Source organism: Pieris brassicae, chromosome Z (genome assembly GCF_905147105.1).
Source record: "Pieris brassicae chromosome Z, ilPieBrab1.1, whole genome shotgun sequence".
NCBI classification, from domain to species: domain Eukaryota; kingdom Metazoa; phylum Arthropoda; class Insecta; order Lepidoptera; family Pieridae; genus Pieris; species Pieris brassicae.
This window is the reverse complement of record NC_059680.1, coordinates 7,163,725-7,182,233: the sequence shown is the minus strand read 5'-3', so window position 1 is coordinate 7,182,233 and position 18,509 is coordinate 7,163,725. Positions and strand designations below refer to the sequence as shown.

The following is an 18,509-nucleotide window of genomic DNA, read 5'->3' as shown; positions in this document are numbered from 1 at the left end:
ATTCTGCCATGAGAATCATATTTACATAGGTACATCCCGCGGGGGCAGCGCCATGCTTTTTATTATTAATATTAATTTACATATTATTTTGTAGAGGACAATTTATTTATTGCCTGTCTTCCATCCGTATTCTATATTACACAACTTAAATGTATACAAGTGACTCAAGACTCTTCAAAATAAAAATATACTTTCATATTAATTTTTAATTTTATATGTTATATGTTATCATTCACACTATCTCAATATTGCTCCTGAATTTTTAATTCTGACTCGTCTTGCTTTTTATTATTTAGAAGTATTATTTTAATTTATATTAACCCTAGTTAGGTTTTAATGAAGCAATAAGTAAAATAAACATCATCATATTATTGCTACAACAAATAGTTCAGTCCAAATTATTGGAAGAAATTAGCATAACTAAACCTCTGTAATGTTTAAAACATCTTCACCGTCAAATAAACTACAACATTATCCATAACTGTCTGAAAATAGATAGATATAACATAGCAACTGGTCTAACATCGGCTAACATAATTTCATCTTGGAATGAAATAAAAAATAACATTGCACTAAGAGGATATAAAAATGTGAGCAATAGGGAATTTATATTATATATAGCTACTTTGTACATTTCTTTAAATAGAATATATTTAATTTAACAAAGTATGTACCATTGCTATTTATGAACTTAAAGGTAGTTCTTCAATAATTTACTAAAAATAACAATAAAATCTTTGTAGGCAGTTTTGACTGCCCCATCACATTTGATTTTTTAACCTTACAAGTAACTACTTTGATTAACTTTGGATAACAATTGTAATTGGAAAAAAATTGTATTCTGTTGGAGCAAGGTAGTATGGTGGGTGTCTTAGACATTCCAATTGAAGCTCCTCTTATTCGAAAGCAGTCAGTTGTGCAGAGCATTGTCATGAAACAGTGTGTGTATCAGCAGTGGCTTAGAGCAATTGACCAGCCTTGGTTGTTAGCAGTTAGCTTTTTCATCATGGTTTGCAGTTGCTGATAATAGACATTCTCAATTAATAGGGGCATTTTGCTTAAAGATCGACATAGTTGATCATAAGGATCACTGATTAAAACAATATGAATGGTATACCAACAAAAAAGCCGATAGCAATGCAATTCATTAATTAACCTAGTTTAAAGAATGAATTGTTTAAAAACTGTGTTTTGGTAATATTCAGCTTCAATGCATAATAGAAATCCATTAAATGGCATATATAAATATGTAATAAATGTAAACCATAAATAAATTATTTTGAGATAAAAATTACTATCTGCCATATAATAAATGACAAATGATTAGGTTAGATAATGACATATGACGATATGATATGTCGAGAGTTGAGACCATAATTATATATTTTGCTTAGCAATATAATTTACTTTTCATAAACTCGTAATATACTAATTCAATTAATTGATAAAGCTAACTCATTTTAATTGAAACAGGCATAAAGTTAAAACTATTGCCATAATATAAAAAAGGCAAGTCAAAATGCCATTAATAGTCTAATATTCTTTACATTAATAATAATTGTCACCAGTAGAGGACGCTTATTATATTTGTTTTTTACAAAGATGTATAAGAGAGGGCGCCATTTATCATTTCACGAGAAGTTCCATTAAGTAAAAATTATGTTTTCTTTTAGAATGTATTAAACACAGCGCAATATTATTATTACGAGTTACAGCTTTATATTCTTTTATTACCCACTTTTATTAATGTGTATAGATTCATATTCAATCTTCGTCCTCAAAATAAAAATAATAAAACCCGTTTCATTCCCAATCAATCAATGACAAAAAAGATAATATACAGCTTAGATTTTTACATTTTATACATAACTTAATTTATCTCGCTATCCTATATCTGAGCTAAATTCAGGACCGTCGATCGGAACCCCTTCGCGGGTAAAGGCTTCCTCCCGCCTTTTCCAACTGACTCTGTCCTTGGCTTTCTTTCTCCATTCGCTTCCTGTTGCCGCTTCTTTTTCTTATATCTTATATAAGAAATTGGAGCGCCCTCTTCTCCTTTTTCCCCTTGGTCCTATCCATACAGATGTCTTTTAAGTGCACCATTTATCTGTGTATCTTGCTATATGCCCCGCCTATTACCATTTCTGTTTTAGGGCATATTGTAAGGCATCTGTCAATTTTGTTTTTCGTCTTATTGTTTCGCTTTTGATTTTATGTAGTTTTCTTATTTTAAGTACGCTTCTTTCCATTGCTGGCTTGTTACTAGTTTAGTTTTTATTTTTGTATTGTCAGTACATGTTTAACAGCCGCATGTGAGATACATGTTATGACAAAATCATAAGTGAATAAATTGCACTTAGACACGAAATAGAATGAATTTCATTATTCCAAGTTGGTGGTCCTTCATCATTGACGCAAAATTTCTATATAGGGTTATTGTAATTGAATAGGAGTACCTATAAAGCCGCGTATTGTTCTTTTCAGAAAGGTTTTTCATTTTTGTTTATAAAAAGTTTTAGAGGTTATCACAATATCTGCTTTATATAATATACCTACAGCTGACTAATAAAAGGGATTGAAATACTAACATTTAAAAAGCCTTTCCAGCGTCGAATACAGCACGGTTATTTTTTTATAATGGTAAATATTAAGGTTTATTATGTTTAGCCTCTGATATATATAAGATTACTGGCCATAGAACAAAGACAGTAATATTAATAAAATATCATGTCTATCACATCCACAATCATAGTAGAGATTATTTTGAATGATATCAAAATCCAAAAGTTTTTGATGCACGTAGTTAGATAAGCTTTTGGAATTAATACTTTGTTAGTGTCATGGAAGATCAGTGTTTCACTCCTTTAAAAAATTAAGATGCAACACAGTAACAATGTCTTTATTTTAATAACTTTTTTACAGATAGGTACAGTGATACAGTATATAATGGTAATACCATGCAAATAAATTATAAGGCTAATAATCCTTGGCTGTGTTGCTCCACTAAATAACAATGCATTCGTGTGGAAATGCCAAACCCCGTGATTGGTCTGTTGGACACGCTGAAATGATAAATTATTTATTAGTAAGTATATAGTTGCTTTGAGGTATGGGGTTGACTAACTACTAATTCAGAGATCATGTACCAAGGAAACGCCTTGTGCAGTTGAACAGTAAAGGTGTGTTTATTTATAAACCCGAAATATTTGGTAATGAAACTCAAAATCATTGCTAAATATGTATTCAATTTTATTTTAATTAAAGCACCATGCTTTGTTGAGGCAAAAATATGACTAAAACAATCTATAACTAAATAAATATATTACGGACAACATAGCTTAAATTGTCTTAACCCTATTAAACCTTATATAGAAGACGTGGCTAGAAAATAAATCTGAACGAATATGTTTCTTACCCAGGATTTTACTATTAACCTTAACTAAACTTTATAACATATAAAATGAATTTCTTTATACAGAATCTGTGAGAAGATACAACAATTATTACACAAATCTATGTAGATTATTTTGGGGACGTTATGCAGATAAGGGGTTTCTGTGCCGAAATATGTGCTTTGAAGATGAAGATGAAATAATAAAAAGTTTTTATGACAGACATACATGGTACCATGAAAAAACGTGTTACAATGGTTACAATATGGGTCCGTAGATCATACGAGGTGTCAAAGTTAAAATTCACAATAAGCATATCGAAAGCCATAAGATTTTTTTTAAATGACAAATTACAATCAAACAACGACCTCTAAGACAAGCTCAAATATTGTATGATATCTACTCTCGAAACGAAAAAAGTTTTTCATTGTTAGGTTCGAGTTTCGGTTCGCACATGCTTTCAAAATTTAGCAAGCCTGCAAAAATTGAACTGGTCATACCTCTCTCACACCTTTGCCCGTAGAAGCCAGTGCCTTCACACTTGCAAGTAAAGCCGGGGTCCAGTACAGTTTGAATGCAGATCCCGCGAACGCAAGGCATCCGAGAACATATATTTGAAGTCCTTTCTGAGATTTTTGAAATAAAGGTAAGTCATAAAAGAGTACAAAACATTTAATAATATTGTGTAACGGGTGGCGTTGTTGCTACTAGTGGAACTCTTCCAGGCAACCCGAAAGAATATAATAAGTATAAATGTCGTGCTAGAATGTCGATGGGCGTTCTCTTGACTCCGTAGATTCCGAATTTTTGTTGCGCCAGGGTGTAAGTGACAAAAAAAGTCCCTGTTAAATATTCTTTAAGATAAGATTTTATCATTAACCGTTCAGAGATTTTTTAACGCTGTATCTGATTAGGAAAATTATAAAAACAAAAAATGTGACGCATTTAGGTACACACATCAAAATTAGAATCGGTGGGTGTGATATATGATGGAATAAAAACATCACTTATGTCAAGAGTATAGCCCTAAAGTAATAATTAAGACGATTAAAAATATAACGGTAGTAATTAAAAATATTTGTCCAATAATCAGACGATTTAAAACAAAATACTATTTAAGCTTCCAATTATGGTGAATTTTTTCAACTCAATTCCTTGAGAAACCGTTTAATATTAACGAACAATTCCTAATTCTAAAACCGTTGCTATGCAACAGCCAATCAAAGTACTGGCCCTCTTTGGTCGCTAACAACGATTGAAATAGGTCAATTTTGATGACTATTTAGGCTAAATGGGTCAAAATGCAACATCCGGCAATTTTCACCTAACCACAGATGCAGTACAGTGCAACAAGCGATGACATTATTAGATGTTATATAATAGGGCAATCATAGCAATAGCAGCCAAAGGCCAGCAATAATCTATTTTGGTATATATAATATAGACTTATTTAGATATCTGTAAATTTTTGATGCGTTATATCTATTAACCGATTTTTTAATAGTTATATGTACGAGGCCGTACGTTTTTTTCAATTTTTGAAATAAACCCCCATTTGCTAATCTCTTACGCAAATTATATAACACAATATAATTATCTATTATTTAATATTTTCTGAATGAAAGTTGAACATAAGTTTTCTCCTATTTTATTCGTTATTATAGTTATTGTTTATTTCTATTAAGTCCGCGGGGGTCTACAAAGTCAATTGAAATCTTAAAATGCAGTTGATTCTGTCGAACTATGCCTGAAATGCCTCTCCAATTCTGAGAACCTATGAGTTAAATAATTATTGTAAGAACATACTAGTCTTTGATGATTTGCAAAATAAAAATGAGGTCGTGACCCCTAACAGTAAGTAACAGCAAGAGTAAGACACTCTTTCTTCAGGCGATAAGCAGTTTTCATTTTTTTATATCTTGTTACAAGCCAGTAATGATATAAGAATAAAGATTCAGATGTCCTCTACAATAAATAACAAAAAATCCAAATATTTGTATTATTCCGAGGGCAATCGTGGAATCGGTTTATGGACATGTTTCCATGGACACTGGCGTTTTCAAGACAGAATAAATTTTATCTTCCGTTTCATTCCGAAATGAGAATTGAATAATTAAAGGCGTTACCTCGTATTACATTCAGGCAAGCACGTCGTGATTTGTAAATGTACTCAGTTTTGCAGCCATAGCCACAGATGCAGGCTGATCCGTAAATTTTGCATCCATTTTGATTTTGGCCCGGCTCACAAGCATGCGTACCTAAAACATGTCAGAATTATTAGACAACTTACCAATTAGATTGAAATATATGTAAATAAGGTGAATACCAATTTAAAGCGACATAAGCGATTAATTTCCTATTAAATTTTATTTGTTTTACTTATTTATATTATTTTTCCACTGTCTCTACAATGGGTTCTACGCCAACGAAAATCGATCGACTAGCTTTACACAGGTCAATCTTAGCTGATATGCTAGGGATTTTTATTTTTTGGTAGTCTGTATTAAACAAATTTTAGTCATTAATACTTATTATCGATTTGGTATTCACGACGCACTACTACTGCTACAGCTCCAACATGAAAAGCCGTTACGAGACGTAAAAACTTTTCTAGTGAGCATCCGCAAATGGAAGACAATACCATTTTTATGATTCTAAAGACTTTTATGTTATTACCTTATAGAAACAACGCAGGCTTCTTTTATTTAACATAATGATACGATTGATGCTTTAGATTAAAAATAGCATACTTTAATGTTACCCAAATCGCGGACAGCAACTTGTAGAAATAACAGGACATAATATGAAATATGAACAAATTCATTGACATTCTGAAGCATATCGGACTTTTAGGGCCAGTGGGTCGCTATCGAATTGTGTTACCCTAATGAGTTATGAATAGACATTGTTAATGTAAAATAGAGACAAAGTGAAAAACCAGAGCTTATAAGTTATAGTTATGATTTGACCCAGCATATATTGACTATGCATAAAATTTATATTGTGTCGGTTGTTTGGAATTCGCATCATTTATTTTCTTCTTTCAGTTGGTTTTATTTATCGAGTAGGTATTCATAATAAAATTTATTATAGATCTCTATACTCATTAGCATTTTATCATAAAAAATTAAGAAACTTTAAATACAAGTTGACTAACAATTCATTCTTTTAAAATTGCAATGCAAATTCGCTGATTGCGTTTAAGTATTTTTTGTACTTACATTGCAAGTAGGCCAATAGGAGCAGAAGAAATGCTAGCCTCAAATGCATTGTATGTGCTGTTCAAACGGCTGCAGGGCTTCTACTGATATGCTACTTCCTCTGGAAGAGTGAACGCCCCTTCGTATCACCGATATCTATTGTAAACTACGACCTCCACATTCATTGCTCGCTCTACGCGGATAATGTAACCCTCTTTTATGATTGTTTCGGTTGAGTTCTTATCCATATTTTTTAGATTTTAGAGTGCGGCCGCTTTCACCTGAATCAGTTTATTTTGGTTCTACATTTCATAGCATAGTAAACGTTGGTGGAGCAACTGGCTGCCTCATCGCTAGTAAGAAGAATACAAGTTAAAGAACTATATGTAAACAAAAATTATACTATTATTAAATTAGTTTAAAAGTTCTTTTAGCAAAGCCACGTCTCTCAATTGGGGGTTCATATTCGAGTCAGAGCGGTGCACCAATTGATTGTTCTACGCGAATAAAAGTTACTCATACGTTAAAGGAAAACATAGTGAAGATCCTAACATCCTAACACGGTATGACGGTATTGACAAAATTGATCAAAGGGGTACAGAAATCTGAGGCCTTGACCGAGGTGTAGAGCCTTTATCTTTTAAAGGCGTTATTTTATATTTTAATATTCTGCGCACTTGTATAGTTGCGGGTACATGTTGCGAGCGATATTTTATAAGAAAACGGATAACCTTAAAATCTCACCCTATCTTGGCGTCAGACCATAAATATTTGAAAGCCAAATGAGATTTTCTTTAGTGTGAAGGCTACGTGGATGTCCTACTTTACAAATCTATTTCTTAATTTATCAAATTATTTATTGTCAGGCCTTTGAGTTAGACGAAAGCAAATTACTAAAAATAAAACATCGTCAATGTGTACTTCTAATAACGTATATTTTAATCTTAATCGTGAGGTAATCGTGCTAGCTGTAATAGTAAACAATGAATTCCCTTCGCAAGATTCCCGTGTATGTGTTCTTTGTGTTGTTTAAAGTTATCCTATTCGTCTTGTCATGTCTTAATCCAAACGTACATCTACTAGCACTTGTCTCGCGTGATCGTCTGCTCTGCCCATGTTCCCAGTGAATGGGACTACACACCTCCACTATAAGGTTGTCTTATTAGCAAAAAATTACGCATTGAGTAATCATTTGTTCCATAATAATGCAACATAAATATTTTTTTCTCTTATCTACTGCGTCCACTGACTCTTTTCGGAATAACTTTATCGGATAACGCATTGTAGTAGTAATGAGATTGTTTTTTAAACTTTAGGTCAATGTCCTTAAATACCTAATAAAAATAGCGAGGTTATACAAAACGGAGTGGTTCAGCGATTAAAGTCCTACTGTAGAAAATGGAGTTAGTTTTTTTAATTATAAACTATATTTTACGATATATTCCGTAGTTATAGTCAAATAATAATGTGTAAAGTTAATTTGAGTATCCCTTTGTTGGCATATAAACAATTAATTCTTAAAAATTATCTACGAACATTTATTTTTGTTTTAGCACGCACAGAACAGGTGCTATTTTATATTGATAGGAATTCCATCAATCTGATCCCATCTTAAAAATAAAGAAAAGTTATTATATATCTGATGTGAATGTAAGAGTTTAGACGCACAACTCTCAATCCTGGAGTCGAGGTCGATTCTCGGCTATGCAACAGTGGATTTTATCGATGTATGCAATTACAATTTGCATCGACGTAAGATGCCTCAACTGCTTGCCTGTTAAGAAAATTAATATAAACGTCTGGCCAAGGCCCTGATGAAATACTCTCATCAATTACTGACAGCACTGGACACGGATAACAAGCTCCTAGCAGCTAATACGAGTATGATAACCATTTCAAAAACTACTTATTCATATATAATTTAACAACGACCAAGATTAATCGAGGTGATTATATAGGTTAAGGGAACATAACATTTTCTACTGTTTGCATTAACCAAATGGTAAAATATAAATATTAAAAAACACAATAGAGAAAATAATAATCTTTATTAAAAAATATCACAAGTGCGTTGCTTCGCGTGTATGATATTTTTAAAATTAAGGTATAAAATAGCTTACATCAAGCTGATCATAGTCAGGTATTTACACTTTTATGATTAATCTATATCGTTATTTCTCTCACAATAGATAATGAAAAAAAAATATTAAAAAATATATATATATTAATAAATCAAAATTACCATCGGAATTAAACCAGAACTTAATTCCTGACTCAGAGTCATCCATTAAATTATTTTTGCTGCCTTATAAACGAATTAGTTAACTAAACATTTGATATTATATCCGACATGAACAGTTTTTAGATATAAAATATGATTATATCTAAAAAATATCATACCAATAGATAATTTAATAAATCACTCTGAGTATTATTGAAATACAAATGTTATTTGCGTACATACAAGAAATAACAAGTGAGCAAATGCGACTCACATCCCATTAAAAATCTGTGACGCAAATCCTATATTCGGTTCAACGAACACAGTTTTCCAGGAATGAGCATCTAAAGGTTGCATCGAAGGAAACTTATTATAGGATGAGTTAAGTTTAATAAGAAAACTTGTAAAAGTCATTAATACGATTCATGCGATATAACTCCGGTAATAAGGTCCTGTTACAAATGGCGGAAATAATTCGTTGTCAATATTTTAATTGACTAAGAGAAAACCAAAGGGTACGAAATAAACCATATTCAAAATGTCCAATACTAGGCAAAATTTATTTATCTGTAATCAATCATATTTCTGATTGCCTTGTTTGTTGTTTTTATTATAGTAAAGTGATGGATATCTTGTAGTTTTTGTGGAATTTTTTTTTTGGTAATGATTAGGACTACACGAAAAAAGTTTAACACCGCCCACTAAACCGTCGTTTTACACAACTATGGAACAACGTTTACCGACCTCTAATACTTTATGATTGAAAAACTTTCTCGAACCCTCTTCCATATTCCAAACTTCATCGTAATAGTTACGAGACGTGGACTTTTCACTAGCTTCTTTAAGATTCAGACGCACAAAGCTAGTATTTTATGAAAAAGGTAAAAACGACGTTAATGTATTGCTTGAATGTAATGCTTTGTACGGTGATGATTAAAAAATAATGCTTACATTTCACAAGCGTAAATAAATCCTCATTGCTTGTTCATTATTAAAATCAGCGGAGGTTCGTTAAGACACCGGCTATAAAAACATATTTTTTTAATATGCGCAATTCACACTTGCTCCAATGGTGAAGGAAAGCATCCTGAGGACTGTGCTAAAAGCAAAACTATAATCGGTCGTATCTAAAGGATAAAAATTATGATGATTCAAAGCAGAGGTCCTTAGATATTTTTCTACGTTTAACCCAAATAGAAATTAAAACCATTAGAATCAAAATGTATTATTTCGAAAATGGTACGTTCATTATTCTATCTGCGAAGTTGTGTAAATATTTACGAACGGTGCCTCCTTGCCCTCTTGAAGCCAATTATCTTGTGAGAAGTTGTTGTCCTTTCTCTCAATAATATGAAACGTGTACGCGTGCCGACTCTTATCTGAACTGTTGTGTGCGCTCTTGTGGACCACATTACCGTGCAGTAATATGCAGCTGCCTGTGAAGAATAATATTACGGTAATATTAATAATCATATACGTTTTACTATTATTAATTAAAATGTGTTTCTCGTTCTTAAGGAATCTTTTAGTTAAGAGATGGAAAACATTTAATACGTATATTATAATATTATTGTTAAACTCAAGTTGTGCATATATTGATAATCTCATATGAAGATTTGTATAATTATGTGCCTTTTGACCTTGATAATTACCTTTACTGACAGGTACTGGAGTGAAACTGGATTGTGGGTATATTGGAGCTGGTCGGTCATAGTCAAGGGTCCCTTCTTGTGTTCTCTTCATTCTTCTATGTACACCTGATTTATGAGATCCCTGGGAAATCCAGAGACAACCATTTTGGATTGTAGCATCTTGTAAAGCAATCCAAAACCCAATTGGTGCGACAGGATCAGTATGTAGGTATGTGATGTCCTGATGTGGCTTCACTGCAAAGACCATGTTAAATGGATTTTACGCCAAAACAATGAAGAAAGAGAATTAAGTAGCAAGACTAGTCCATGTCTCAAATTGCTATAAAGCAGAAACAGGTTAATATTACATTTAATTGGCAGATATTTTATAAGCATTAAAATATTTTTTTTGTTTTGCTTTCCCGAATATCGAAAGGAATCCAATTATCCAAATAACAACAAAGAAATACGTGAAGTAAAGGATCTTGATTAAATAAATTATCACATAAACTTACCTTCTCCACCGATCCCGGGATTTTTGTAAATGTACATGCTTTGTACGACTGCCGGTTCTGTGAAGCCTAGTTGTTGACAGACGGCCTTGACCCTATCGCTGTATGTGTAACATCTGAAGATTGGATGCAGGAGGTGAAGAGCGTGCCCGACCTAGAATACAACACAAATATTTTATGAACTCGTCGCTTAGGAGTTTGCGTTCTTAGTAAAAGTTCGAGCTAAAAGAATTGAGTTGTATTCTATAACAGGTAAATACGATATGAACGCATCCATGAGTTGGCATCCGATGATAATTTGATATGATAAATAAATATAATATTTTATATTATACACATAGATGACCTAATTTGCAAAAGACAAAAAATACGCACAGAGCGCCTACTGGAAAAGCCCTATCGTGTAACTATTTTGTGAAAACGTTTTTTTATATTATTCAGTTTTACAATACAATTTGTAATAAGTAAAAATGAGCAGAGCGAATCAAACTTGCTAAAAATGATATACCTACCTTATTGAGGGAAACACTAGGGTCCACTTTCAGTTCACCTTTCTCATCCAGAGCGTTTGTTTCAAAGAAATATCTTATTTTATCACTGCTCTCGAGAAAATATTTATCCTTTGTTGCCTGAAAATAATATATTTTTCATTGTTAATATAAGTGAATGATCCAGTCTACATTCGCGCGTAAATACAAAATAATAATGTATTAAGAAATTTATTTTATGAGATTTCATTCTTTAAACTTTCCCAAACGTTACTTACTTTACTATGAAACTACTAATATTTAAAAAATCGTTCTGCTGTATAAAATACATCATTGAGAAAATGCAAAGTTATTGATTCCTGTGGTTAAGCCGCTGCGATAATAAAACATCCAGTGCTTTCATATAGATCGATTTTGTTATTTGTGATGAGTTTGCTTCAAAGTCTTAGAATAATTGACTTTTTTTTAAATTCCAACTACTGATAACTTTATAAATTCTAATAAAATTTTCTCCGTAAAATACGTGGTAAATGGATATTAGAAACACTTAGAAATCCTATTACGTATAGTGAGGCAACCTACGCGAAATATATCAAAAGCACAAATTTATTAATAGATTATATCAATGGTTCGTGTTAAATAATAAATATTTTTGAGATATTCGTAGGATTTTTTTATCAATAGATAATATAAGCATAAATTGAACTGACAATGCAAATGGACTAACAACCTGGGTAATATAAAGTTTCAACAACCAGTTGGGATTGAAAGCGCACTTATAAATTTTCAATATTGATAAATAGCTTCAAATACAAACTCGTCTGAAGCACTCATACTTACGGGATTTTCCAAATTCGCTGAAAACACGGATCTATGGGTACCATCGTGGATTTGTTTTGTAAGTTCAATTCCTGCTGCAACCAGCTCGTCACATTCTGCTGGTCGCAGAAAATCTTCCAACACGGCAAACCCATCTCGGTCCAACTGAAAATTTACGACAACTATTTAAACATTATTCAAGTTCTGTTCTATATTTCATACAGGAGCAGAACAATTCCTATTGTTCACCAGTTATTGATCCTACCTGAATAGATATGTATTTCAGAAATGTATTAATACCGTATCGATGATACCCATTGTAAATAACTACATGTATCACACAAGCTCAAACTGTTCGTAATATTATTAGTTTATAATATCTGCGTACAAAGATTTCGAGGTACAAAATAAACTTAATTAATACGAGTGAGAATATGACCGCACTAATGCGGGCATAAGTTTGTAAATTATGTATGAAATACATGCTAGTAAGATGGTAATAGTGGTCGCAAAGCCAGAGGAGTAGGAAGACGGCAATAGTTTTGTAAGCACTATGTAAGTAGGTCACATGTGTGCCCTTGATGAAGGATTAAGCAAATTAAAAAAGGATATTAATTAATTTAATATTGATAAAATTATTTCAAATCACTAGTTATCAATATCTTTATAAATAATATAAAACGAAATATATGATCTAAAATTATATTTATAAACAATTATTGCTATCAATTAACATTTACCAAATCAATGTACAAATCTGCTCACAAAACGTCAGCAAAACCGTAGTAATTTGTAATGTAAATCGTACTTCAATAAACATACAGTTTGCAAGTTGATCACATTTGTGATCTATTTACCAATAGCAAGTAATGAGTTGTTTTGCAATTCGAATTATTGTTACGCTGGGAACTATACCAGTCGCTTCTGTATAAAGAACATTCATCACCGTAGATGAATGTTCACGTTCCAAATGTAGTAAATACAGACTTGTAATATACAGAACAGAAATTAATACTCTTCACGCCGGACGACCCCACCTAGCGTTTATTATTAATATTGTTATTTTTGTACACAAATCACAAAGCAGCGATTATAAAGCAATCCTGTAGCGATTATAAACCACAGTTTTTAACAGGATTATATTATTCATAAGACTCGTCGTACAGATTAAATTTTGAAGCACCTTGGTTAGGCGTTTACTATGATAACTGCAAAAAAAATATTTCTTTTACCGACTATAAAATCACAGAAAACATTGTGTATACTCTTATGTTAAAAATACCTTTTCTGAAGGGTTATAGTTAAGATATTTTTTACTTTTTTTTAAGAACATTTCAATTTATGGTCAAGAACGCGTTTAAAGTTGGACGCTTTTATTGAAAAAGAAAATTTCCTATATACATTAAGAATTAGAGAAATTATTTGATCAACAGGCATAGAATATTTTCATGTTCCATTACGAGAGAAGTACATGAACTAATCGTTTATTTATAACCACTTAAAACAGTGCCAAAATTAAACCTTGTTTTTCCAGGAGTTGCCTTTTGACTATACTTTAATACGACGCATTAACACACAAGTGAAACCGTAGGACTTAGCGACAAACAAAATGTATTTCACGTGGGATTTGGCTCACCACTCAGCTATGCAAACGAGAACTGATGTGAGCTTTTATTCGTTTAAAATCGTCACTGTTCTAGCGATATACAATTTTTCAAATGAAAGGATTTACATACTTGCATTGTTACCGGTCATTTATACAGAAAAAAGTATTATTTCTGCCAAGCATTGACTAATGGCCAGTTAAGTGAACTCATTGCCTGATTACTTTAATGACATTCTTATTAAAGTCATATAAATGGACTGATAATTTTTTATCGCATTCTTCTAGGCAAAAGCGTGACTGTGTAGAGTAATATTATTACGGCCCTTAATTATGAAGGGCTTTAAAGTCTGGGAATTATTGTGTTATTATTTCTGGTTAATTCATTTCCGGTTACAATTTTTTATTAGAATTATTTTACTGTTATTTTAACTGCGTGCTTTACGGCTTGTCCCGATACGAGAAATAAATTTAAAGAAGCGCAAAATTATATACTTTATTGTAATAATGCGCTGAAATGATGTTAATCATTTGTGGAATACAGTGGAATCTCTATAACTCGAATGTCAAGGGAAATCCAAAAAAATCGACACTACGAGTTTCGACGAGATCATGTGATTTAACCGCTGAAATATCGATTTATATTTATATTTTATTTCTTACATTAAATTTTACTAACTACGACTTACGGAGTCTTCGTTTTGAAATTCGAGTTATAGAGTATAAATATGTATTACCAATACTTCGTAGGGAGATAACATTATGTTCGATTAACAAAGTATATATAATTATAGAAGGGGTTTTTTTTGCCTTATCGAGGTTCGAGTTATTAACATTCCACTATATATAGTTTTATTATGAGAGGTCCAAGGTCATTTATTGATAAGAACGATAATATTATTATTTTCTAATAATATATCGTCATTTAACCATTAGCTAATGCCAGAATGTTTGCTTATCTCTGTCACATTGACATTAATGGTGATGATGTTTACGGCTAACTTTGAAAGAACAAAGTTTCAAGACAGGAAAGTTCTTGCAAAGTTTAAAAGCAATCTTGCGCAGCAGATCTAGGGTGCCTTTGACTACCGCTCCTCGTCTTAGACCGATAATCAATGTTAGTAAAATGTAAATAAATGTAAAGGCGTCGACTAAGGATAGTACCTACAGTGTTTGATGTCACTGTTATGGTGATGCAGGTGTAATGTTACACGTGAGGAATTCAATAACATAATATACTAGTGCTTTTAAAGTAATTTTGAAAATATGAGCTCTGTTTTTAACGCTTTTAGAATACAAAGTAACTCTATATTTCTATATAAAAACTACTAAGTATAACTATGGAGACCTATTATCCATAGCAGTACAAATCGCCTACGGATTTGGCGACTCAGACAGTTTTTGCAACCTGAAGTTTTGGCAGGCCATTCAAATGATGAGCCGGCCTGCCCTTGGAAAAATTATTAAAATGTTACACTTATATATATATATTTAAAAGAAAGACTGAGCAAGCAGGAGAGCGTTTAAAGTACTTATAAATAAAAAATCTTAAATTGTGAGTCAGGCGTTTGAATCGAATATCAAAGGATAATATAAAGAAAGATTATAATAATATTTATAATGTGTATATAATGGGTAAATAAAAAATATTTTAAAAATAATATTCATAAAGCTGTTCCTTGTCTGTATTCTTTGCCTGTATGTAAAAATTACGATACTTACTTACGAACAAAGAAATTCGCTTTTTACACAAATGAAATCTAAGAACGTGCCTTTTAAGAATTCATGAATACTTTAGGTGCGTAATGCAAAAATGACGCGTTGTCCCAGACTTAGAAAATCGGATATGTATATATTATACTTAGATTGTGAATAAATTTAGTACTTATGGAAATATAAAAAGATTAATCGGCTTGTCAGGCAGACGTGAATTGTTTCAAATTATGGACACATTATTAATTAACATTTACAAACGCGTTACAGATAAGGACGTGTTTAATTATTAAATGAAATTAAATTTACAATCAGTACACGTTTCGGATTATAGATAGACGTATATCAAAGGGTAATCGATTAATATGGTTGGGTGAAACTGCGTAGTCAACATTTTTATTTGTTCATATAGTATGGCATTAAATTGAGTTTATTTGTTAAAAACATCGCAAACAAGTAACCTAAAAAAACAGATCGCTCTAAGTGCAAGTAGTAACAAAGTCCTTACCTGATAACGAATTGTCTCGTGCATTGCAGAAATATCGAGAATAATGTGGACAAATAATCACAGGTTCAGCAACTCACAAAGCGTGCGGATATCAAACTGAAGCTCGTCGGAATGAATACTAGTGCGACCACATTCTTAAACGCCGATAACACTTATGACGCTTACAAAGCTGTTTTCTTACGTGAATTTGAATGAGCAACGGGTTTTAGAATAGCCATGTATACCACGCACCGACTTATATTCGTGTTATGACGAGTTGCGCCCGCGCATCATGCCCAATGACGCAGCACACAACGTGGTTTCGTTTTGGTATCAATTGGTAACATATCGATTACTTGCGACGAGCGAATTTAAGCATTAAAGCGTGGGGAAAAAGTTACTATTTCATTGCAAAATTAAATTCTCAAATATGGAACTGAGTAATCTCTACCAAAGCATAAATTGATAAAACATGTGTAAGATTCTTTTCATTCGCGTCGTTATATTCTTAACTACTCACTTCATGTAAAAGATGTGAAAAAATACTTATTTAATTACATATTTATATTCTAATCAAAGCCACATACTAACACATGGAACATTTTTCTATTGTACTTCTATTGTAGTACCCTACGGAGACTGTTTGCTTTATCGCAAAAAAATACTAAATAAAATTAAATTTTTGATTAAAACATTTTCTCTTCATAAAATCCTTAGTGTTCAAGCAATAAATAAATAAAAATCAATTTGGTCTTTAAGTTTTGCGCTTAGCATTTTTTACAAATAATTTTTATTTACATATATTCTAAAAAATTGTTTTCTTTCAATGTGTAAAAGCTATGTTAACCAAAGACAATACTATATATTGTATTTATATTTTATATACATACTAGCCCCCGCGAACTTTGTTTCTCCTTAATGCCTAGCCTACCTTTGTAGTTCCAACATGGAACATTTTGCTATGCTACCCCAGAGAGTTCGGTTTATCGGAACGAAAACTTTTAGGTTTTTTTGTGAATATTTATCTTTATAAACCTCAGAGTTCAAGTCATATTTTTTAAATTAACAAATAAAATAAATGGGCTGATAGTGGACGGGTGAAAATTATTTGTATTCATTGTATGATATATCATAAAAAAATAAAAACAGATACATTTGGGGTGGACACCCCTTATCAGTTTGGGGTTTGAAATATAGATAGTAGCCGATTCTCAGACTTACTCGTCGAGGCGCCAAAATCGGAGGAGTATGGGAACGAACATTGTGAGACGAGAATTTTGTATAAATGATATTGTATTCAATTATCGGTAAGAAAGCAGGTAGAGAAAAGCGAGTGTTAAAACTAATACTGTTAAGCTTGTTTATATATGGAAATCACATACACATAAATATTAAAATGAAAACAATAAAATATACTGGGAAATAAACATAATTAAGCATTAATGGTGTTATTTATTCCCGTCCTGCTTAGTTATACAAGCGACAACCGACACCACAAGGAAATTATTTTTAGATTTTTAATAAAGGGTAAAAAGAAATTTGAATTAGGCCATTAGTTTAATTAAAATACTTACAATCATTAATATGAGTAACTAGTGTGTGGGCATGTCGCTGACTCGCAGTAATCTTGTCTAAATTACGTTTTGTCGTACTTATCTAATATCGTAGACATTACTGTTGTCTGCTTTTAAAACAATATATGCAATTACACAATAAAAACGCATTTTTTGTGTGTTATATTTTCCTCTACGTTAAACGGATCAGCTGTATAGGCTTTTATTATTTTGAAATAGATTATATATTGTGAATATTAACTTTATGCAGTCATCAGAATGCGACAAGTCAGAGGCTAGCTCATATAGGTCCCCAAAGCCTAGTTCACCATGCGTTGGAGTCACGTCTGTTCTAAAATAGATATTAATTTATATGTGCAGTGTGCACATTTAACATATTACAGAAACCTGAACTCGCAGTTTGCAGGAATCGCACTTTGAGTATAAAGGGTACTATACTAAGGCCTAGATATATATAGAAGACCAGTTGAAGCTCTAACTCCATTAAAAAAAACATTTTTTGAACAAAATTTATGGATATTGTCTTTTGTTTCAGATTCTAACCCCTGGCTATTTTTGGCTGTTGCGGCGGATGATATGATTAAAAAAAAATGAATTGCGCCTTTTTAGGTCTGGGCCTCAGATTTCTATATCTGTTTCATGATCATTTGTTAATATAATAGGACCGTGGTGATCAGCCTTCTGTGCCTCAGAACGTGTGTGAACACAGAACTCTGTGACGCACGCCGTCGACTTTTTGGGTCAGACAAGCCGGTTTCCTCACGATGTTTTCCTTCACCGTAAGAGCGAATGTGAAAGTCCATTAGTGGACAGTCATCCAACCTACGACCTGATGAGAGTCTCACGCTGAAGCCACTAGGCCAACACTG

At 32.1% G+C, this 18,509-nt stretch overlaps 1 protein-coding gene across 1 annotated transcript; it reads right to left on the bottom strand.

Annotated features, from left to right (window-relative positions):
- Positions 1 to 8,621: 8,621 nt before the first annotated feature.
- On the bottom strand, positions 8,622 to 16,316 carry LOC123718482 (phytanoyl-CoA dioxygenase domain-containing protein 1). The gene is made up of 6 exons (XM_045675026.1): positions 16,088 to 16,316; positions 12,285 to 12,428; positions 11,469 to 11,585; positions 10,960 to 11,110; positions 10,466 to 10,699; positions 8,622 to 10,249 (listed from the first exon to the last, which is right to left on the bottom strand). Exons 1-6 carry the CDS (start codon positions 16,109 to 16,111, stop codon positions 10,062 to 10,064), a joined length of 858 nt encoding a protein of 285 aa, XP_045530982.1. The 5' UTR covers positions 16,112 to 16,316; the 3' UTR covers positions 8,622 to 10,061.
- Positions 16,317 to 18,509: the final 2,193 nt, after the last annotated feature.

What these genes read in the sequence shown, in the direction of transcription:
- LOC123718482 (XM_045675026.1), bottom strand. Translation starts at nt 16,111, where the DNA reads ATGCACGAGACAATTCGTTATCAG. An exon ending in CAGCGAATTTGGAAAATCCC is followed by an intron (nt 11,586 to 12,284) that starts GTAAGTATGAGT and finishes TATTATTTTCAG; the next exon opens with GCAACAAAGGATAAATATTT. An exon ending in TCCCGGGATCGGTGGAGAAG is followed by an intron (nt 10,700 to 10,959) that starts GTAAGTTTATGT and finishes TGGTCTTTGCAG; the next exon opens with TGAAGCCACATCAGGACATC.